The sequence below is a fragment of the Notothenia rossii genome (genome assembly GCF_949606895.1).
Source record: "Notothenia rossii genome assembly, chromosome: 4".
Lineage (NCBI taxonomy): Eukaryota > Metazoa > Chordata > Actinopteri > Perciformes > Nototheniidae > Notothenia > Notothenia rossii.
In genome coordinates this window covers 15,337,239-15,361,218 of record NC_136902.1, presented here as the reverse complement: position 1 = coordinate 15,361,218, position 23,980 = coordinate 15,337,239, and the positions used below count along the sequence as shown (strand labels likewise).

General features: G+C 42.5%; 1 protein-coding gene and 1 long non-coding RNA gene across 9 annotated transcripts in view; one reads left to right on the top strand and one right to left on the bottom strand.

The window, feature by feature from the left end:
• Positions 1-23,980, top strand: part of iqsec1a (IQ motif and Sec7 domain ArfGEF 1a) — a 95,297-nt gene that overhangs the window by 57,257 nt on the left and 14,060 nt on the right. For 5 of the 8 annotated variants that reach the window (XM_079678839.1, XM_079678840.1, XM_079678842.1 and 2 more), the window contains one exon: positions 23,565-23,844. In XM_079678839.1, coding sequence (XP_079534965.1) covers positions 23,565-23,844 — 280 coding nt within the window. Of the gene's footprint in view, positions 1-4,451; positions 4,587-16,134; positions 16,332-22,057; positions 22,303-23,564; positions 23,845-23,980 lie in introns of those variants that run through there. The other 3 variants (XM_079678846.1, XM_079678844.1, XM_079678841.1) reach the window with 3 other exon arrangements.
• Positions 16,368-22,050, bottom strand: LOC307037808. Its single transcript, XR_013807784.1, has 2 exons — positions 21,965-22,050; positions 16,368-19,553 (listed from the first exon to the last, which is right to left on the bottom strand). It is a non-coding gene; the product is annotated as an uncharacterized lncRNA (long non-coding RNA).

Here is a 23,980-nt window from a genome sequence, read left to right as displayed (position 1 = left end):
TGGTCATAATTAAATGACATATACGTTAAAAACCGATGTTGGTTCCGAAGTTTGCCGAGTACGCCCCCGATCACTCCCGAACGAGCGGTGACGTCACACGTGGCAAACATTGCCATTTGATCAAATCAGTCCAAATGGCAAGCAACGCGACAACTTCAGACAGCGACAGCGAGAGCGATCATTCAAGCTCAGATTCGGTGGGTTATCTGGATTCAGTTACAGAAGTAGAGAGTGAACCAGCTAGCCTTTCACTTCAAGGCATCTTGCCTTATCAGTACGAGCCTCCTGCCCGGCAATCGAACAACGAGGCAGAAACTTGTGAAAGAGAAGCGGATTCCGCAGCCGGCGAGACTCGAGTCGGCAATACTGAATGGTAAATTCTGTTTTATTTAATTTGACCTGCACTAAATGTCGATCTTAATTTGTCATCTGTTCCTCACACGTCCGGCAGATATTGTTTTTTTTTTTAATGTTATGTACAATATTCAGGTGTACATGTCAATGCTGTGAAAGCATGCCCACTGCAGATGAATGTGTATGCTGCAGAGAGATCTGGCAGGTGATGGAACAAATAGACAGTTTGCAACCTACTGACCAGATAGCAGAGTCCTGCATCGGGTCGGGTATCCGCGGGTAACCCGCAAAAAAGGTGATTTGCGGGTGGTATTTTTTCAAACGCTTTTTTCCAGGTTCGCTTCTGGGTAAAACAAAGATGATGCGGGTCCGGTTGCGGGTGTTGCATAATAAATATATTTAAACAATAATATTTTAGTTTAATGTTTAAATCCTCAGACCTCTCCTCCGCGGGACCGAGCATAATCATAACCTCTGCAGCGCATCTATCTGCTGCTGAGCGCACCACATTCTGAATGGCTGAAGTGAAGCTCTCTAGCGGAGAATACACCATTTTCAATAACTCTTCTTCAAGAGCGAAATCCAACGTCTGGGAGGCTTTTGGTGTCAACCTAGATGGAGAAAATAAACAACATCCCAGGCTTTTTGAGCCAAATATGCAACTGCGTGTGTTAATAATTGCACGTTGTCACTGCTATATGCGGGTTCGGGTCGGGTTGCGGATCTTGTGCCGGCGGGTCGGGTCGGGTTGCGGAACTAATTGGCAATATGTGCGGGTAGCGGGGCGGGTTCGGTACTGCACGTCACGGGTGCGGGGCGGGAGCGGGTCTTGAAAATCAGACCCGTGCAGGACTCTGCCAGATAGAAGACACCGACGAGAAACCAAGGTGCATTATTAGCCACCCAGGCTTTAGAGAAGGCTGTCTCAGTGTTTGGACACTGAAAATAGCGTATCTTCAATACAAACAACAACACAGAGCAGTTGATGGCCCACTACACCAGTAAGTAAATATTGATTGACCCAACTGCCTATTGCAGCTTTGCTTTTATATAATACTTTTAGTCGCTACAGATATGGTACACTTTTAAAGATACCATTAAACTCTTTCAAGCAGTCAAAAACAGCTTGGCTTTTATTTTTTCTGTGTATGCAAGTTCAATGTATGCTTGGGAAAAGAAACAACTACACATGTGAGGAAATATATAAGAGGTCTATGATTCTGTCAAGCAGTCATGTATAACCTCATATTTATTTTGTACAAGTAAAATACAAATATCATGTTATAAGCCAATTTGTAACAATTGCTACATAATAGTACTACATAACATTTTATTTTTTCCAAATATATTTATAATCTGTATACATTTTTTTCATTAGGAAGTATCGATATACAGCTTATCGACAGTTTGTACGTTGGTGCTGGGGTGTACTCGGCCCAAAAATCAGAGTCCCGCTGCCTGCATGTGCTGTAACCGAGATACGGAAGACTTACCCTGAACCGGGAGGCCGCTATCAGGGATTTCAATGGCCAAATCTGTAATTTGACATAAGTCATGCAGCTGAACTGGTTAAAATGGTTTCGCATGATGTAAATATTTTACAAAGTACATCATTTACAATATTATTTTTCCAAAGAAACATGTAAATATAACAACATTTTCCAAATCACAAGTTTGTAAGATTGTATTAATTTACTGTTTGATAAATAAAAAAGGGTTCTTTTGTTAATTTTTCACTTGTATCATTTGATCTTTATTGCAGTGTACATTAGTCTATTTTGGTATGTGCGAGCCCACAAATAATTAAAAGTGGTAAAAATAATAAAGATATTCAGACGTAATTCATTTTTGGCCTTACTTATTTCACTTCAACTTTTATATATTTCAGTCACTACTAGGCAAGTTCACTGTACTCTGGTGACATTTAGCTCAAGCTGGCATAACACCTGTAGTAACTTAATTCTTACCCGAGTTTTGTTCACAATCTTCCAGCACCCATGATCAATGTTTATAGCAATCAGGAAACATTCACAGCTCACAACTACACATCGCTTCCCCATCATGAATTGTTAGATAAAAAAAGTTTAGTGAGGTCCGGTTACACATATGTTGAGCGAAAATAGCGGAAGGATACAAAACAAACAATCTAGACGAGGCTGGTGTTTGCCACGTGTGACGTCACACAGCTGGGTTAATGGCTGGCAAGCTTTTCGCTACCGGAGCGGAATAACACGGGAAAGTGGCACACATTTCATGTTATTTGGGGGGTATTTATGGAAAGAATCATTGATGTTGATATGTCAAATGAAACAGTGGAAAGTGATGAAGCGATTTATTAACACAGAATAACATTTATTTTGGACATTACATGGACTTTAAGGGACATTTGTAAGAAGTGTGATTTTATTTTTTCACTGCCGAGGCCCGGGATCTTAGCCAATTTGTGGCCCAGCTGCATGTCATCCTCTTCCTCTCCCCTGCCTTTCCTGTCTCTCTCCAAGATTTCACTATTTCATTGAGGAGAAATTGCATAAAAAATATCTTAAAAGCAAAAGAAAATGAAGGGCCACTCAAGGCATTTCTGATAAATGAGACTAAAAGATAAAACCTGTCTCCTGACACAGACTCAAACATGTCAGCCTGCAGTTTAAATGAGCTCCCTCAGGAACTACAGAATAATTCCTCTCCCTTTCTATCTGAAGCCCATTACAGATTGTCTCCCTTTTTAAAACAGTAACCGTCCCACCGCTGCTCTACTTTACATCAACTGGGCCCCTCTTGATAAAGACGAGTGGGAGACTTTTGATCAGCCATATATCCCTAAACCTTAATCAGTCTCAGAAAAGCGTGGACTGTACACTAGCACCATCTGTTGGAGGCGAGACTTCGGGACAGAGAGTCTCAGTGTGTGGATTCACTAAGGCTTTGACTGCATTTGTCATGAAGAAAATAGTCAGCCTTAATGGCCCTTCAGTCAATATATCAAAGTGTTCTGCTGTGAGTGAGTCAGGGGCAGAGAGAGCTAAGTGATTAAACAATTGGAGATATTTTAAGTCAAATAGATGAGCAGTTCTAAATGCCACAGTGAGCCATGGTGGAGCAGAGAGAAGACGAATAGAGGCAGATGGGGGATCGTGTCTGGAGTCCCATGGTGGCTGCAGCCTTGAAGCCTGTCTCTCTGGCTTTCCTCCCACTTAGATGCTTTTGAGATTTACTGCCAAGGTTTGTTTAACAGACCTGATGTAAAAATGATTTTACAGCAAAAGTATAATGCACGATTAAAATGATGCACGACAGAAGTAGACAAATGACAAATCTGTATTTCTATTCTGACATATTCTTGCATAAATACATAGAGCAACAATGAACACAAGTATATATTTTTAAATCACAGGAAGCCACACAACTGGATTCTTTCAGAGAATTTGTTCCTTGTGAGTATTGACATGTTTCAATCCACTCTGGTGAGCTGGACAGAACTAGCGTGAGGCGGATACAAAGTGAGAGGACGCATGTGTTATCTAAGACAGTGTTACTTACAGTATATATAGTGTCAGCTCTCCTGATTATATTTTACACCTGTTTCTGAATGTCAAACTCCAACCTTTAATTTTTGAAAATGTAAATAAGAATGATATTCAGATCACTCTTCAGATATAAAGAGACTGTGAGATGACCTGTTATCTAACCACATTTTGGCTTGTGCTCGGCCTGTCTGAGGATGTGTTCTGGCTGAGAGCTCAGATTTCCCCTTCGGCAACACCATGAGTCCTGAAGAGAGGGGGGGGAAAAAAACAATCGGTGACCTTGCAGAGCTGCAACACGCAGGCTCTGTACGTGTCCCCGCTGAACCATGGACATCAACACAGCAGCTGAATAAATGACCACAGACACCGGGGTGGAGGCATGTTGTTGGGGTGAGAAGGAGAGAACAGCTGATGGTGGGAAGGGAGAGAGATGAAAAAAGATAGATTCAAAGAAAGAGTGAGGCTGTGAGGTGCACAGCTGAGGGAGGGGGAGGGTGCTCTGTGTGAGGAGAACCTCCTCTTTTCATTGACGTTTAGGGGAATGTGCTGATTAGTAGAGAGTAAATCAGTCCGATGGAGGTTCCCAGTCTCTGACAGAGCCGCTCTAGCCTTCCAGCAGCCACGGTCACGTTACCTCTCAGTAGTCATTTGTCACCAGAGCCTCGTTCTTGTGTTAAGGGCCGACCCGGGGACAGATGTGTGGAGGTAGGTGGGCTCAACTCTGAAGGAGTGTGCGTGTGTGTGTGTTCGATCTCTCTGGCTGTGAAGTGCAGGTTCTGTAATGGAGACAGCAGCTGTTCACATTGTCAGACCCTGCAGGTGTGTGGAGAGCTGGGGGTGCATGCATTAGAGTGGGGGTGACAGTATTTGGCACAGAATAATCAACTTCTTTTGATAATTGATTCTCATTCATCAAGCAAAATATGCGAAACATTCCGTTTTTACGGTTTCTCAAATCATCTGCTTTTGTCTGTTTTCTATCACTGTCAACAGAATATTGTTTTTGTTTTTTAGTCAGTTGATTGTTTACATCTTTAACAAGCATCACTTTGGGGAAATTGTGGATTTCTTAAAATTTTCTGACTGCTGTAAACTTAACAATTACTCGCTTAATCTAAAAAATAATCAAGAGGTAGTTAATTTGCACTCCTGCGTGAAAGGATATATGAATGTGTGGGTATGGAAAGTACGTAGCGTAGAGCCGTGGACGCTCGTACACTGGGGTGCCAACACCGCTGCTCTGTAATCTGATGTCCCTCTCACACTGATGTACAGTACCAGTACGGAGTTGTTTGTTTAATGTTCCTGAACTGTATACTTAATGTTTTATTTTCCTGCTGATACAAAACCACAACACTTTTTGGCCCTTTAACCCTCAGCTTCTCTTCTGTTTATGTGCCTCTGCGCTGCCCAAACCCCCATTTCCCATCCTCACATGTTTCTCTCGCAGCACATTTCTGCTGATTGTCCTCCTCATGTCAAGCATCCTGTTGGCATCTTTTCAATGAAACGTATAGCCGGACCTCTGATGATCAGTTTCTGCAATTGTTCATCATGTGCGCGGTCCACTGCTCTCATTAGACCTGCTCACAGAATGGATGGAGAGAGGCCATCATTAAAGCCTATTAGATGCACAGAGTGTGAGACAGCTTTACCTCATCAGTCACGCTGTATGTGAGAACACAGAGCTGCACTGTACTCAATGTAAGCATGCTTCTATTGCTTTTCTCCTTATCACATGCAACTCACCCCTTTCCTCTCTCTGTCCTCCCTTCATTCCACGTATATCACCCCCGCCCCTATCTCCTCTGTCCTGTGTTTACACTCCATCAACTCACACGTGTTGTTATCTTGTTGTCCTGGTGCAGGATGTTGCTGAGTTACGTTTTATGGTATGGCAAATCAAAATCAAAATTCCCCTCTGGGATCATTAGACCGAGTGCAGCAGCTATGAATCTCAATTTCCTTTTTTTATTACACCGAATCCTTTCGTGTTTCATCATTAAATGCAAAGTAATCGCAAAAAAAGGCAAACTGGCTTTTCTGGGCACGCTGCTCATTATTCTGTATCAAGACCAGCTGAGAAAGCTCTACAGTAAGGTCTCCGTGCTGCTTAAAGTTGAGCAGCATCGGGTTAAAGCATCTTAACCCGATACTGAACAGATGTTTATGCGCTTTGAGGGCCAGCACACAATAAAGTATACCTGTCACACTCACACTGAACCTCCTGTGCAACTCAAAGTAGGGACTATGGCAGAGCTCAGAACAGATTATACAAGGAACAGGATCCCATCCTGTTATCAGGGCTTTCTTTCAGGATGTTACTTTGTTGCTGACTCACCGTGTCCCTCCCTTTTTAAAGCGGCTCCTTCCAGCTGTCACCGCGACATCTTTGTAGTGCGCTCTACAATTTACTGGTTAAAGTTTAAGTGAGGCAATTGACCTTTACACAGTGGAGTTGCTGAACAGGTGGGACAGGAAAATATCTGGAGGCTAACAAAGACTATGTGGCCTTCAGGGTCTGCTTGTACACGGAGGTCTGGAGGTAGTTCACTAATAGCTATGAGGCTAGAGAACCAAAGAGTTTTACAGAATCCCTTTTTAATATCAAATGTATTTAGGTGACTCAATAGTTTCAGATTCTTTAGGCAACAGAAGTCAGAATCAATGTTATAATGTTTACAATGAATACTACAACATTGTGAAAGGGGTCGCTTGAAATGATGGACCCACAGATAATTCCCACCACACTGCAGTTCCCTGCAGCTCTGTTCTTTTCAGTCTCTCTCAGCTCATGGTGGTTTTATGGCCGACTCTCATCAGCACCGTTTCCCGCAGCAGTAGGAAGCTATTTTTATTGGATAAGTTTCAAAAACACACAGCAAGATACTTCTCGATTACCGACGGGCAGAAAGATAGTGAAGATATTGGATTCGCATTTCGCGGATCTGATACTTTTGATTTCGTTTTTAAAGGAGAGCTTAACAGAGCTTAAAAAAAGAGAATAAACAGTGGAAATACATTGAATAGGTTCATGTTTGAAGAAGCAACAGTTTGATAACAAGGTTGTCATATCAACCATATTGGTGTTAATAAAATATGAGTGTGTTTACAGCAAGATAACCTACAAGTTAATGCAGGTTTATCATCCAAGATCTAAACCTCAAATGACATTGAAGTAACCAATGTATTTTAAGAGATGTGTAAGAAACAGAACACAGTGCAGGCAATTGATCTCAATGACTACCTGATTTTGTGTGACCTTTTAACAAACTTGAACTGGGTAGTTAAGTACAAATAAACCTATATGGCTTTACTGTTAAGTTAATTAATTAATATCCAATACTTGGATCGCTTCACAGTGTACATTTGTCCTTTTGTAAGGTTATACATTTGTATCTGTATCCTTTTCATACCTAAGGTCACACAGAGTAAAATGTAAACTCTACTGCAGATGTGAGAATAAGGTCAGTATCGCATAATCTGCAGTAAAGGGTGTGTGAAACGGTGTCAGACTGCCCTTTCCCTAGACAACGTATTCCTTTTCTTTGGTCTGTCATCCAATATATCAAATGTGGAAAAAATGTAAGACCGAGTGAACTCCCAGTCTTCAAACTGTAGCCGTGCTGTTGAAGCAGCTTGAGAAAATAGACTCCACCAAAAGAGAAAACATTCTCATATGGCTCGTGTTGATTTTAATGTCAATCATAGATTACCGTGTGGGTGTGAGAATGACTCTCTAGTGATACAGCCTCTTGCTTTTGATTGAAACCTGAGGCTGTTAGGGAAGTTCGAATGATTAAAATGACAGTCCTCATTAATCCAAAAGAGCCCCAAACCAGCAAGTTAAAAGACGTCAGTCTCCCGGCCGCACCCTTCGGTTCTCACTGAAATGTGTAGTATCCCAGAAAACAGGAGGTAAAGAAACATCCTCTCTTTCCCCTCTGATGTTTCCACATCCTTGTACAAGCCCATTTATTTTGGATGTGTGTCTCGCATGGAAAACCAAGAATAAGTTAAGCTTTAGTGGAAGACGACAGAAGTGCCAGTATTTTAGTGCCTTTTCTCACACTGCCACATCCACTAATTTAAAAAGTGACATATCCTCACATGATTTAAAATGTGTGAAACAATGCATAACTGCACAAAGGAGCAGTTTATTATACTGTGGCTCGGGGAGTCGGGACAGGGGCCTCTAATAAGTAATTGAAGGGCCACTGATCGATGTGCCCTGCAGCCTGAAGAGACCTGGCCTGTGCTTTTAGTCAATAAAACAGTGAGCTTTATGGAGCGTACATCAAACCTCCAAGGATACAGCCAAGGTAAATCTATTCCTCTGTAATGACATACATTTTTCTTTTATAAATTGTGAGACTCCTCTGATCCGCGCTGGTGTGTTGTCTTAATGTTGATGCATGATACGGCTGTCTGGCTCTTCTCTAACCCGCTCCTGTAGGACTTGTATCCTTATTGAGTTTCATTGTGCGCTAGAAACCTTCCAATAAGCTCCGGCTGTTTTGTGAATTAAATTGAAGCCGAACAACATTAGTCTCTGTCAGGTAGTTTGTCATAGAAATGGGGAATTAATCCATATTCCCCTTTTTATAACCCCTCTTTTTCGTACAAATGCCTTGGCAGTGTCTCAAGCGGGGCTTACGGGAGGCATTGAGAGAAATGAAACAATAAACATGGCGCTGTGTAACCCCTCCTGAAGGAGTTGTTATCATGAATCTGACTCTGCTTGTTATTCTCAGAATGTCTCTCTCGCTCTGTAAAGCCAGTCTTCATGTCCTACCCAGCCTGTCTCAATGTTGAAACATAAGATCTGCTGACTTGCACCCACCAGGTCTTGTGGAAATGTGGTATGAATGGAACTTGCACACTCAGGACATCTCGTTCCCCTGGAATATGTCAACATGAATCCTTTTCTCAGCAGTCTCGTGACCTGCACAAAAGGTTTCCTCTGCTTCCTTTTACATTCCTGAGAAAAAAGGACTGTAGATCGATGATGAATGTGTTACCTTTGTGCTTTTGTTCTGTGATTGATTGCTTCCCGGTTGTCTGTGTTACTTAAAAAAACTGATCATCAGTAGTTTGTCTTTGATTTTTTATTTCTACCCACAGCTTTTGTCTCCCTAGCACATTGCTGTGCATTTCAATTGAAGATATACACAAGAGAGATGGGAAGCATTCATTATTTCTTTTTTAATCTGCTTTCTTTGTTGATGTGCTTTGAACTGTGGCTTTCAATTAATATTTAAATACAAGTTTCATTGTTGTTGGGGGAAGATCTCCTCACATGTAAGCCGATCCCTTCTCATGTTTATCTCTGATGACCTGGTCCGCTCTGTTTTCTGCTTCGGAGTCAGGATTTCCTCTCAAAAAATGGGATCCTGACACAGCAGTTTCATTATTGGTCTTTCTGCCAGAGACTAAAAGTTAAATGAAAAAGTTTAAAGTGGACCTATCATGCTATATTTGAATAATATAGTGTAGGACCATACCTATATAAGGCATATTTATACTTTTTATTTTTCAAAATACCAAACAGATCATGCATTTTAGCCATTCCTCATTTCGCTCAATTTAACACTGTCTTTTCATGGGCTGATTCTGTGAGAACAGCACCATCTACAGGCCTGGCATATGTACTACAGCGTCTCCAGCGCTTTGGAACGACAATGTCCGTGGCTGTCTCCTCCTGATTGGTGGAGTTGGCCCAATAGCCGTAGCGCCACTGACGTCACAGAAGTGTTCAAATCTGGATCAGTCTGTATCAGATCCGTTGCAGCCCCTTTTTAAGAGATTTGGGTATGGAGGAAAATAGAGAGGGTTGTGTTTTCTGACACTTGATGAGTTCCCTGGAACACCGGGGACACATATTCATTTATAAAAGATGTACAAAAGTGCATTTTGCATGATAGGTCACCTTTAAATTGGATGAACTCCAATCTTTTTTAGAATAGCTTGTTAATGATATGAGAAATAGGTTTGCTGTTTAACCTTTGTAGTCTATGTTAAAGTTGATTTAAATGACTTAAATCAGACTAAACCCAAACTACATCAGGTTTATCTCTACAGTAATGGTTTCTCTGTGGCATCTCTTGTGTTGCAATTTATGATGTGAATATCATATCTTCAGGTGACTTAGCAGCATTTGCACACCGGATCATTATCCTCATAGCTGCATTCACCACATCTGTATTCGGTCGTCATATTTTTGGGCACTTTCTGCTAAAATAACATTATGCTTCCTGAATGATTCTATCACTGTCAGCCTAATGAGGGCCATTAAAAATGAAAAACGTTTTGTACTTGCACTTCAAAGTGGAGCAGAACCGGAAACATCCTTTATTAGGCTCGGAATAATGACTTAACAAGAAGATAAATATTGTTCAGCAGCCTGACATATCGACACATGTCATGGCCATCACTACACGGTAACCCCTGTTGTTCAGCCACTGTGTTCTCCCTAATCGGAGACTGGGAAGGCGTGATGGAACAGGCTTGAGAAAGGCTGCCTTTATACACGCTGCCAACACAAACAATGGGCCGTGCCAATGAAGATGGCCGAGCCGGGAGCTGCTCCTCGAGGCTCAATAGCCGCAGTGTTTCTGCCGTGATGCCACAGAGGCACAGTCCAGGGCCGAGGAAAAGCAAAGCGAGACACACTCTGCTAAAGTGATTATACAGCTGCGAGTGGTAGCGGAATGTAAGCCATCACAGTCTGACTTTTATCGGAATGCAGAGGTTTTGATCCGTGTTTCCTCCCTTCATCTGTTTTTCTTCAACGTTAATCCTCTATCCGTGTGGGCATATTATGTAGCAGGTTGTGGTTGTATTCTATGAATCAATATAGCTGATGTTGAATCTCTTATTAAAGTAAGTCATCAGTTCAAAACTTTCCGTGCACTAATCATGTCTGTTTGCCTCCTAGAAACTTATTTATACCACAATCAGCTCTGAACCACAACACTATTTCACGCCTGACAGCTAATGAAGCCTTGTGAGTGATTTGAATGATTGAGCAACACAACATATTCTTCAAGTTCATCAGCTGTTTATCTGATCACTGGTGCAGTTGGCAATGAATGGAATCTGATTGAAGAAGCATTTATTGTTGTTGGCACCTCCTGTCAATTTACCCACTTCAATAATGTCATTCAGCTCATGGCTTTAAATTGATTGCATTGGCAAGCGAACAAACAAAAACGCACACACATGCACGGGCAAAATACACAAACACACACACACAAATAATGATTTTAGGAACATGTCTGGTATATATCAAGTGAGAGATGTCTTTTTTATTATCAGGGATTAGGCTGACGGATGGTTCTTGGAAATCAGTCCTGGAATCAGTCCTGCAGAGAGACCTGATATTTACAGTGTTTGGCTCATGTTGTACAAATTGGGATGGTGTTCGATGATTGATTTGCCACCCTGTGCTATTGCACATGGAGGAATGTAGGCGCTATGGGAATATGTGGGGTTTTAAAATGATGTAGAGTTGACGGAGACATCTTAATTTTTGTATTTTATAATGTGCAGATGTACTTTATGTGCTCAGTGATTTAGTGATGAGTGCAAAACGTCCAAGTGGGAACAATGCACATATTTGCATTCTTACATCATTATATATAGTTGGCATTACAATTAAATCAAATAAAATGTGCTATTTTCTATAATGAGGAAAATAGTCTAGTGACCGTCTTTGCTGTGCCACATTTACCCAACACATAGTGCATGTGGACCACAGGACTTCCTCTGTGTGACTTGAGACAGGTGTGAGTCTGTCACTGCCTTAAATAGATTATTGCACCAACCTCCAGATGTCCCCACCCAACAACTGCCATCCAGAAAAAGCTGGTCTTATTACATCCTGGTGCTTTTGAATAACCCAGCCACCCTCCCGATTGGAACCATGAAAAACACGTCTGACCTCAGTACTCTTGAATTACATCCCTGCCACATGTCTGCCCTCAGGCCTAGTGCACATCAAGCGTGTAGTATCGTCTCAAACCAATGGGTGGCACTGTCCCCCTTGAGAGCCCACTGTGGAAAGGATCTCATCATGTCGGGCCTGTTTTGTCGCTCTTGTCTGCGGTATAACGCTCCTGTATCCATCATGACTACCTTGGGTATTTATACCCGCTGCGGCTTTTTGTCACATTTACAGTGAGGGCTGCTCTTAGCACTAACCACAGGAGACACTAGTCTAAGTCTTGCACTGTTTTCCATCTGACCTCAAAATGTTACAGTGTCTTTGAAAAGCGCTGCACATCGATATTCCTCAGAGGAACAGATAATGAGATTAAATCAGCCGGGTATTCAGTGGCCAATCTCTAGTGATAATGTGCATTCTTCTTCTTGTTCTTCGCAGCATTGTTCCTCTCCCTCGCTGTGAGTGTTTACCAGAGTGTGTCGCCTCACATGGGTCTATTTTTAGCACGGGGGAATAGTGCTGTAGTGTGTTTCTGTGCTGGGGTGGGGCTACGATGAAGAGCTTCAGAGAAATATGGTATCTGGTAATGGAGTGAACTGAAAGGAAAACATTGTAAATGGACAAACGGGGCCTGCTTCTAATAATGGTAACAGTGCACAATACACAACCAGAGAGAGAGAGAGAGAGAGAGAGAGAGAGAAAAAATATGCAGTCCTGTATTTTCCATGGTTTCATGTATGTGTTTACAGAAAGGAGTACAGTTTTTGGGCAATTAAGAGTCTCCACCCCACCTGACTTTCATATGTCTTTGGAATGTGAGAGGAAACCCACGCAAACACTGAGATAATGAGAAAAGGCTCCACCCAAAAAAAGACAGAGGACCAAACTTGGATCCTTCTTTCTTTGTGTGAGCTGCACGGCTGCTATTTTAGTAGTGGCTGTTGGTAGAGCTGGGGTTTGTTTTTATACTAATGCAAAAATATTACCTGGGGTTTTGATACAGATGCAATGCTCATAGATTTATAAATCTATACAAAAAAATTGGGAGAGTGACTTCATGGCCATTACAGACGTGAAAGTCACTTTTCTACAATCTTCTTTTCTAAATCTCGACATAAACGCAAGTAACTCTATATCCCCAAAAGGTTCAAACTATTCAATTGAAGAATAAGTGAATAAACCTTCAGTCCTCCTGACATCATAGCCAGTCCTAGTGGAGGGAAAAGCAAATATTTAGGCTGTTAGAACTTGGGCAAAACAACATTTAGTTCCTTCGAAATAATGTTTTGATGACACACAACTAATCTCAGAAGTCATCTCCTGCAGTTCAGCCTCCAGTTTCCATGTCTTTGAATGAACAGATTGTTTCTATCTCGATTGGAAGTGATGTATGAACAGAAGAAAAGAGAAAAGCCTCTCAGACATCGCTTGCCACTGATGATCTTTGATCATTCCCACAGGATCCCACGGGCAACACATCTGCTCCGTCTTTGCTGCCAGGATGTGATGAGCAGAGGCAGCATATCCTTTAATTACTCTCCTTTCAGCTCTATTTATACATCTGCTGCCAGTTCTCTCTTGTGCAAAAGAAATCTTTGTTTTTGAGAATTCATAGACAAAATGTCTTTCTTTTTTGTTTCTTTTTTCCTCCAAAAGAAAGTCCTCTGTGTTCACAAAGCTATCCCGCACCACTACTTCTCATTAAGTATGCTGTTGTATCAAACTATGACATCAGCTGGTAATTGTTTCCAGACCAGGCAAGGGCCCAGTTTTCATTTTTTTATTTTCCGTTTCTTAGCGCAGGTCTCACTCACTCAGAATCCAGCAGAAGCAGATAATGAGGAACGGTCCATGATGTCATGTAGGCAGAGCACGTAGCGCCAAAGTCTTGTGACCAAGTTTCCAGGAAGCTATCACTTTCCCCTTTCTTTTCCTCTGCTGTCTTTTCTCAGTCTCTCTGCAAAGGGAACTTGCATTCAGTTTTCCTGATAATACTCAGGTACTACATCTGTGGGAAGGCACCAGATAAAGGCATTTTTGTAAAGCTGACCTGCGGATGCCTCTTTGGCCTTGTCCCATGTGTAATGTATCTAATTTTCCTAACACTAAAACAAGAAGGAAGAGGAAAGGAAGGGAGGGCAGTGCAACTGGAGGGGAGGGGTGATAGAGAAAGAGCTGAAATGCAGAGAGACCATATGTATTAAGTTGAAGAAATGGCGTTTTATGAGTGGAGAGTGGGCCTCTGCTTGGAATTCACAATGACATCATGCAGGGCAGAGCCGTGCAGCCAGGATTCAGGAGATGGAGTGAGCCTAGACGACTAGACAGGACCGTAAGAGTAGAGGAGGCAGAGAGAATTACACAGCCTCCTGAAGTTTGTGTACACTTTTACAGCTCAGCTTTACCTGGAATTCATCTAATTAGATAATTTCAGCTAATCTCTCCTCAATGCTTAAACTGATGCTGCCCTTGAGCCTCATGCTGAAACAATCACGACAGGCTGGGGGCCTATAACAGCACATGCCTGCATTCAAAATGAGACCATGATATTACTTCATATCTCATTACCAAACAAATAAAGTCTAGTTAGCCACTCCCTGTGGTCCGCCAACAAAATAAAGCCTTCACCGGGGCTAATATCTAAGATCATGATCACATTTTATGATCTAAATAGCTACCCCCATCTGCGTCTCTTGGGAGGTACACAATGGGAAATGATTGAATAATGTGCATTACAGCTTTATTAAAAAAGCACCTTAGATTGGTTTTGCTCAATCTTTTTTGTTTACTGGCACTTCGGAACAAATTTATTTCGGTAAGCGTTATAAGATTGCGTGATAGGGGAGATCTGTAAGTTGAGTGGAGTACCTGCAGCGCCACAAGGCCGTAGCAGCTGTAGTCACCAGAGTACAGGGCCAAGGTCTCAAACTGAAATAGATCAGTTGGCCGTTACTGTGTGTCTGCCTTTCTGCACATAATCATCCTGCCTGAGTCACACATTGCAAATAAGTCTGTGCATAAATACCGGCTGTGATCCATAACACATGTTAAGAAAAGCACACTTTTTCCTCTTGGCTCGGCTTTGTCTCTCCTTCTTTCATTTGAAGTCTCAGATGAAAACAATCCAGAGAAGGTGATCATTTTAGGGATGCAGACAGAGTGTGTGTGTGTGTGTGTGTGTGTGTATGATTGGTGTCCCTGTAAACTGGCTCCATGTGGGAGCCATTCTCCACTGTTTCCTGTGCCTGTTGTCATTAGGTAGAAAATACCTCTGACTTGGGGGCAGTTTACCCCAACCCCCTCCTCTCAGAGGGGTGATTAGTCACTGGCCTGTCTCAACAACACTGAAGTCCAGAGAGGAGGCACAGTCTGTTTGGATCTGCTGCGAGCCTGAAGCTGGACGGAAGTCCCTGCCAGCTTTGAAATGATGGTGCACGATGGGTGGTATTTTATCAGTGTGACGTTCATTCAATTAAACATGCTCATTTAAAAGTAGAGAACTTCGACTCTTGTGTGATGTTCTGCAGCAGAGAGACGCAGAATCCTCTCTTGTGCTTTTCTTAGTGCACGTCGTAACAGTCACATCTCAACCCTGAAAGCATCTATTAATAGAGGTGCTCTCTTGTATTGGCCATCTCTGCCCACCAAGTCCTTTTTCATGCAAAAAAAGGGTAACAAAATGTACCTCTGACATTCAAAAACTCCCAACTCCTGTCACTATCTTCAGCCTTCATGCCACGCCTCCTCATACTTTGTTCTTTTACCAGCTTCTCCAACTGGATCAAGCTGTCACTCATTCCCACCATGCTTACTCTTTGTGCTTTTTGCGCCTCGCTTAATCTCTCATTCCCAACCCTCGCTGTCTCCTTTTTCATGGTTTCACATTCTCTGATAACATGCCTGAAAAAAAACAAGATTTCATATTCCTCACGTCTTGCTAAAGTGTAATTTGTGCAGCCTCCCCATGCATGGCTAGTCTTGTGCAGGAGGTATCTCATCCCTCTTTCTTTTTTCTACCCAGCTACAGAGCAAGCACGCTCACACACCCCCTTCCCTGCATCCCGCCCCCTTCCATACTGCTCAGGGCCTGGCAAAAACCCACACTCCCGTCTCCCAGCCTCCGCCCCCGTTATACTCCTACCAGCCCGGCACACACAGGACAGAGAGAAAGAAAGAGAAAAAGAAGGAGCTCCGTTTGCCTGTCACAGATTACAGACTGCCACTTAGCACTGACCATGTACGCCTACCATCCATAAGGAGCTGCTTTCCCAAGGCAGAGAAATGGGAACGTCTGCAAGAAGTAGGCAGCTACAAGCTATAGCAGATGGCAGTATTGAAATGTATCTGTCTGTTAGAGGAGAAACCTTTTAGTCAGTAATGGGAACTGGTGAGGGGGACTGTTAATGTTTGGATTACATCGTTTTGTGAGTGCCGGCCAGCATGTGGTGTCTGCAGTGTAACTCAGAGAAGAACCAGTCGCTGATGGAACTGGAGCTGAATGGCTGGTAAGAGTAATGGGGGACTGAACAAAAATGTGCGTATGTTGTTTGTTGTTGTGTGTGTGTGTGTGTGTGTGTGTGTGTGTGTGTGTGTGTGTGTGTGTGTGTGTGTGTGTGTGTGTGTGTGTGTGTGTGTGTGTGTGTGTGTGTGTGTGTGTGTGTGTGTGTGTGTGTGTGTGTGTGTGTGTGTGTGTGTGTGTGTGTGTGTGTGTGTGTGTGTGTGTGTGTGTGTGTGTGTGTGTGTGTGTGTGTGTGTGGCATTACTATACTTGTGGGGACCTAAATCTGTTTACACAGTCACGTGTGGGGACTCGCTTCCATTATGGGGACAAATTGGAGGTCCCCATGAGGGGAATCATTCATTTTAGGGTGAAGACTTGGTTAGGTTTAGGGTTAGGGTAAGGGTTAGGGTTAGGCATGTGTTGGTTATGGTTAAGGTGAGGGAAAGTCTCTAGGAAATGCATGTAAGTCAATGTAATGTCCCCTGAAGTGGTGTGTGTGTGTGTGTGTGTGTGTGTGTGTGTGTGTGTGTGTGTGTGTGTGTGTGTGTGTGTGTGTGTGTGTGTGTGTGTGTGTGTGTGTGTGTGTGTGTGTGTGTGTGTGTGTGTGTGTGTGTGTGTGTGTGTGTGTGTGTGTGTGTGTGTGTGTGTGTGTGTGTGTGTGTGTGTGTGTCATTGGTTGAGGTTACACCAAGCTGCTAGAGCTCATAAAGCTTTGTTTATTAAACAGCGGCGAGACAGCGTGTGACTGTGTATTTTGCGAAAAAGCTCAGATAACATGTTGCATTAACCTGCTCCTTTTGTGCATTCACATAATCCACTCTTATAAGATGAAAGGAGTAATGTGAAGCTTCACGCTAAGTCACGAAGATCATGAATTTTAATGCGGGGTCTGCCATTTCAATTTTGACTCACTCAAAGTGGAAAACAGATCCTGTCACCTCTGAGTCACTGAATGAGTGTGCTGGTGTTTAGTCTTTCCGTACAGAATTCATCAGTGAGTTGGATCAAACACCCCCCCCCCCCCCTCTGCTCGACTGAAGGGCATTCCTGTGGTGTGTCGTGGCCCTCCCGCTCGCTGGCTGTGACTGTGTGCTTTTTCATTGCTGGTTCTTCAAGGGCAGGTGCTGAGTGTAGTGTTAGTTTAATTATTCATTACAGGCTGATAATGACAGTGGCAGTGTTGTTGTTGTATGAGTCTTGACAGGAGGGAGGCCTCGATTCAGACAGAATGAGGCCCGGCAGATATCGAGGGAATAGTATTGATTTCTGATTGCTTCAACCAGCATGTACGAAGATGGCATCAACAAACCACTCTTCACACTTGGAACGGAGTATGTTGTTGTAATTGGCCCCGTCTGTGCTCGTACCAATCAATAATCAGCAGGCTTTATGTTGAAAAATCTCTTTCACATCACATTGTTACCAAAGCTAATTCTTCTCAATATGTTGTGAGTTCAGTTGTCAAAGATAACCGCTTAATACCTTTGTGCTCGGGCATTACTTTGCTTTTTAAAGTGTAAAAGCCAGAGAGAAGTTTTAATTAGTGCAGAGGAAATCCATTCAGTAATCAACTGTACATGATACATTCAAGTTTATACAAGACTGGTGGCTTCTGGACTCGATATGACAGTTGATTTGTACAGCCAAGGTCTTAAATCTCTCAAACTGTAGTATAAAACGTACAGTAGTTATCAGCCACGAGTGTTATGAGGCTCCAATTGACTGTATACCGTTGGCTGCAAACTCTCAAGAGTGAAACTGTCAGTCTGCTGGCCAGCGCAGTTTACAAGTTTGCAGCTGTGTGGTAATAAAAATACCCAACCTGCTCCTCGTCGTCTAGTTATAATCGTCACAAAATCATCCATTAGTGTGGTGATTGGTGCTCAAATGACACTGATATTACAGTGTTTATTGGCAGCTTCACTTTTTATTCTGAACTTCATTAACATGTTACTGCATGGTCTCTTAACCGCTTTACCTGCAAAATCTATTTCCTATCTCTACACTGTTGTGAGGTCTGGTGCGTGCATCTGTATTTATGAGCTCTCTGAGCTGCTTGTGAAGAGACGGAGGGAAAACATCTGCTTTTGTTGTGTTCGGGCCACAGGTCCTCTGTGCAACTGGAGTAGTGTAACACGTTTAATTACAAGGGTCAGTTCCCTGAATGTTTACATACATGCATCAAAACAGATTTGTCACTTAAAGGCATGAAACCTGATAATGCATTTACATTGTTGCATTAGCGTTATTACACATGTTTTATTTTAACCCTGCTGTGAAGGGATCAGATTTCCATCACCTTTTGCAGTTTGCAGCAAAAATAAGCCTCAGCAGGCAGATCAGACTTCCTAAGCGACCATGATGATATTGATATTGAATATTGCCAATACAGGGTGGTATAATATGTATGTCCCGCAACATTACTTTTTAATTATATGAGGTAACTAAAGCTTGTTGGGGTATTTTTTCCCCAACATGCTCAGCCTTTAGGAAACCATGTGATCTGTATTTGTGGAAAAAAGTTAGATTGTGATCACTTATTTATTGTGATGCTTCACATGTGTGCCACAATATCATTAACAAAAGGATACAGTCTAAAGAATATTAAAAACACCAGAAAGTAGAAATAAATAAGAAATGAAACAAAGGCATATCTAAGTAGTTGGGTACTTAGATTACTGTTGTGCTGCAAAACCCTTTGCATGTGGAAAGAATGTATCTATGAATATATAGCACAATGCTCATTTCAATGGCTTGTGGGTTCTCAATTCAATTATGCCTTCTTATACCGTAAAGAGCCTGTCAAACACCAATCAGAAGTTGATTGAAAAAACATGCGAGCACAAAGCCGTTTGTAGATTTCTCCGTCTTCCTGGTGACTTGTTTGGGAGTTTTGTTAGTTCCACACTGCAGCCCTCTCTTCCTCCGTAGCCCCAGCCTGCACTTCATTAGCTTTCTTCTATTCCCAGAACTCCTGTAGATGTGACTCCTCTCTTCCGGGATGGAGGAATGTTTCTCCCTCAGGTCCGACTGATGGAACGGGTTGAGGCCATGCAGGGGCCTGGGCCTGTTTGTTCATGATGTGTTGAGAGGGAAGGAAGAGAGAGAGAGATGGTCGACCCCCCTCAATTCACCCCCCAAATCCCTGGATCCCATGGCTGAAAATCACTGCCAGCTGAGCTGACATGCTTATCCATGCCGACATCAGACTTAACGAGGGCTCCTGCTGGATAAAGAGCCAGACTGAGCTTCAGACACTGTCGAGCAGTCGTTGCTTTTGTTGTGGGATCATATTTCAATGAGGGTACAGTGACTAACAGGAAGTAGTCCTTGGAGAACCATCATTGCTGCATCCTTCCACAATGGTTCTACCATCCTCATACATTATGAATACGACATGTTAATATAAACCGTAACAAAGCGAGACCATGTGGAGTCACTTCTCTGGAATAATGTCAGGCAACTTCCTGCTTTGCTATAAATCAGTCCCTCTTTTACTTCAACATCAGTTACATCTTTAAACATCAGCTTTTAAAATGCTGCTCTCTCTCCTTTCCCTTTTTCCCGCCATCATGAGCGACTGACCTCGCTCTGTGGAGCATTCAATGACCTCAGAGCAGAAAGTACTGCAGCACTTATTCCCACTCTCTTTCCTATGTACACCCACAATCACACACACGCTCAGTCTGTAAAAAGTAGAGCAGAAAGAACAAAATGGAAGCAAAGATGCTGGCCCCATTGGGGAAAGGCAAAGCCCGAACTACAGTTATAGATTTGTCTTTGTTCCTTGAGTGTTTTTAGAGGTTACAGAGTGAGATAGCAAACCCCAGATGGGTAGCGTAGTAGCTCTTAAAAGCATCTTATAGTTTATTGTATTTTCAGTTATTTAACGTATAATTAATTCACATCCCAACATTGTCATTAAACATAATTGAAAAATGTATTTCTGTTCAATACTTTCACAATTAGTCAAAACAATAGAAAGGCAATTACTCCTAACAAAATAGCACAGAAGAAAAGAACAACACATAATGCAACTAAGAGTCCACAGCCATGCTTGCAGCTAAAAAAGGACACAGCAGCATTCTCATAACAATGCTAACATGCTGATGTTAATCTGTTATAATGTTTATCATCTTCGTTTAGTATGCTAGCATGCTAACGTTTGCTAATTAGCACCAAACACAAAGTGCAGCTAAGGCTGAAAGTGTTTATTTCTACAGGTATCCTAAATCAAAATATTGGATTAATTCACCTGATTACAATCCATTTGCCACATAAATGTGTTTCATATTGTTTTGACTTGAGCTCCAGTGAACATATTTTATATTTGTACCTTGGTTTCATAAATGTGCCCCCCTAAGTAGAAAAGATATATATAATTTACAATTTTTCAAGTCATGCAGGCTTTTCTTTATATAAATAACAATGTCCTGCTGTACCCAAAAAGTATTTTCATCATCACTTTATCCAGGTCAGTAATCAAACTTAATAAAAACAACAAATCACCAGTGGCTGTGCTGTTGCTGTGACAGCACGGAGGGTGTCACTTTAAACTCCAGGGATGAATGCCTCACCAGTTGTCACGACAGATGGATGGGGAGATTCATCCCAATGGCGATTATGAAATCAAATCAGATTTTCAATGTGCAGTGCAAGTGTTTTCTGTTGGTCCAGCAGGATCAGGAAGTTCTTTTTTTAGCCCTGGTGCTGCGTGCTGGCTAACGCTTCAACATAGTGTGTACCTATTGCCCCGAGAGAGTCAGTTAGCATTTATTCCCCGTGAAGTTTCCCTGCGTCACGGTGGCCTTGGATGACCCTAGATGGGTCAGGAGGAATATTTACAGAACTCAATCTGCTGCAGCATTCGGTGAAAGTGAACACACGTGCAATTTAAGGACATGATAATATTTCCAGTTCCATCCAAACACCATCTAACCTGTGGTAATAAGACTAAATATTTTCTGAATTATACCATAGACAAGTATGTGGTAGTTTGACCGCTGCAGCAGGACAACATGTTTTAATATTTCACAATCAAATATTTGGTGGAAAAGCAGAAGTGCCTTTCTTCTTGTTAGCAAAGTGTTTTCACTTACAGTAAGATTTATATTTATATTTACCTTGTAGTCTGTTACACTTTCTCTCTGACAATGATCAGAAAAGGACAAGTTGTGGTTGTGAATTAGATTCCAATTAGATTACAAAAATAATAAGTATTTGTAGATGCAGGCTCAGGCAGGCAACATGACTGAATCTGCTATTTCTCTGAGACTTTTAGTAATCACAGGTTATTGTGAACTATGAATGACCGTCTTTTGCAACCATTTTGTTGGTTTGCTGTCCCTGGGATACAAATCAGTAAATGTGGTTTCAGTCAAACGTTATTAATGAATTCACAAAAAGTATTCACAAATACATCTGCTGTTTGAACTTTTGACCATATTGACTTCCCCATTTTCCCTTTGGTTGATGTATGCTGGCAGGCTTTTGTTGCTTAATGTTGATTTGAGGCTGTCTAATGAAGGAAGTGGATTGTGTACACAGCATGGGTGTGTCGAGTCACAGTTCAAACACATTAGACTGCCAGCGCACAGTCAATTCACTGTCCCTCGGAGGAGAAGAAATGTTACTTACTGTAATGTTAGTTATTGAGCAGATGGACATCAAATACGACCACATTTTCGAAGGGACAGCTAAGGTTGTATTTGCTCTGCCACTCTACTCTAATCTGGACTTTGTAACTCATATTGGAACAGTGTGCTGTCGCTGCAGCAAACATGATGTAACTCTTGTTGGTCACTGATTGGCTCTTCAGGTGGGATAAGCTTTAGTTTCCTGGAGGAGCCTGTGTACTCTGGACTTCACTTGACTGAAAGAATGGTGGACAAGATATGGAGGAAGAGTTGGCAATTTATAGAAAATAGACGGTCTTTTCGCAAGTCCTCTTTTAGTTTGGCCGAATGTAAGAGTGAGTGAGTATCCTCCTTCTTTTTTTCATATTGTTTGGGTAAGAGGTAATCCGACAAGGACAACGAATGACTGTTAGGAGATTGTTTACGTGGCATTTTCATTTATGATTGAAGCACAGGCAGACCTATGGCAGGTTACACATTTTCCAAAGTACTTTTTGCAGAGTTGTGTATCAGCATTAGGGAAGGTTACAGCTGAGTGAACTGTGGGTTTTATTGTTATCATAAAGTTGTAGAATCAACAGTCTTTTACACATACTCTTCAGTTCACTTCTGTGTTTCCATTTGTGTTTATTCCATAACGGAGACTGGAATACTGATTTTAAGACTTTCTTTTATTGAAGGTCCCATGTCATGGCCATTTCTACTGATCATAATTCCATTGTTGATGTGTACTAGAATAGATTAACATTGTTCAATTTTCCAAACTCACATCGGTTTCTCATACAGCATCTCTGTATAGTATGTGTATTCACTCTCTGTTCTAAACGCCCCCCCCCCCCCTATGAGCCCACTGTGCTCTGATGTGTGTTTGTGTTCCAATGTTTGTTAGCAACCAGAAGATGAAACCAGCAATGACAAAAATATGAGAATGTTGCATGGGGTCTTGGTGCCGTGTTGGCGGGACGTTGCAGGGCTCGCTGCTGCGAGGAGCGGACAGTGTGAGCTGGATTACTGGTGTTGTTTCCTGGCTGCTGTGTGGGGTCTGCGAGACAGCGAGACACAGCGAAACCCAGCCAGAACCCAGCCCGAGCACACACACCCGCAGCCTGGCTGTGAGTCTGTGTGTGCACACACACACACACTCATACACAGACCCGCAGCCTCCCCGCGTCCCGCCGGCTGGTCCAAACGTAACGGCTCCGCGCACGTAACGTCACTATACCCAATACGTCACTGTACCCAAGAAGAAAAGGAAAAATCTCCAACGAGGCGTTCTGGGGCAGCACAGACAGGTCTTTTCTGTGTTTGAGCTTTACTCGCTACAGTGTTTACTTTGAGGGTTTGTGACTCTGCAGACCGTTACACACAAGGGGACGGGTAATAACCGGAAAACCATGACATGGGACCTTTAAAACTTAAGCCATAAATCCTTGGAAGTTAAACTACTTTTGTTCTGACATTTTAAAAGATGATTTGGGAAGACGGATGCACTTAACCTGATAATGCTTCTTCAATTCTAACTCAAAAGATACATTCTAATTATCTTATATTTCTTACAAGAAGTTAAAATCTCGAACCATCTCTTTGCTCTCTTATTGCAGTGTGGAAGGGGATGGACGGCCCAATGAGAGTGGCCATTCCCTGGATGGTGGAGCCAGCTATGGCCAGGGCCCGGTGACTCACGGCTCAGCCATCAGCCCCGACCGATTTGACAGCCCGCTTTACAGCCACGGTGTCCAGCCTGGCCCTCAAAGACCCCGTCGAGCCAAACTCCAGCATTCGCAGTCCATCATCCGTAAGCAGGCTGAGGAGGAGGCCATCAAGCGTTCCCGCTCGCTCTCTGAAAGCTATGAGCTCTCTGCTGACCTCCAGGATAAACAGGTACTCCAAAGTAGCCTGGTTTAATAGTTTGCTTGGGGATTATTCAAAGGTCCATGACCAATTACTATTCAAGAATTTAAAAAAAAACAGCTGTGTGAGATTGTTTTTGGTGGAAATAAAGCAGGAATGCTAATTA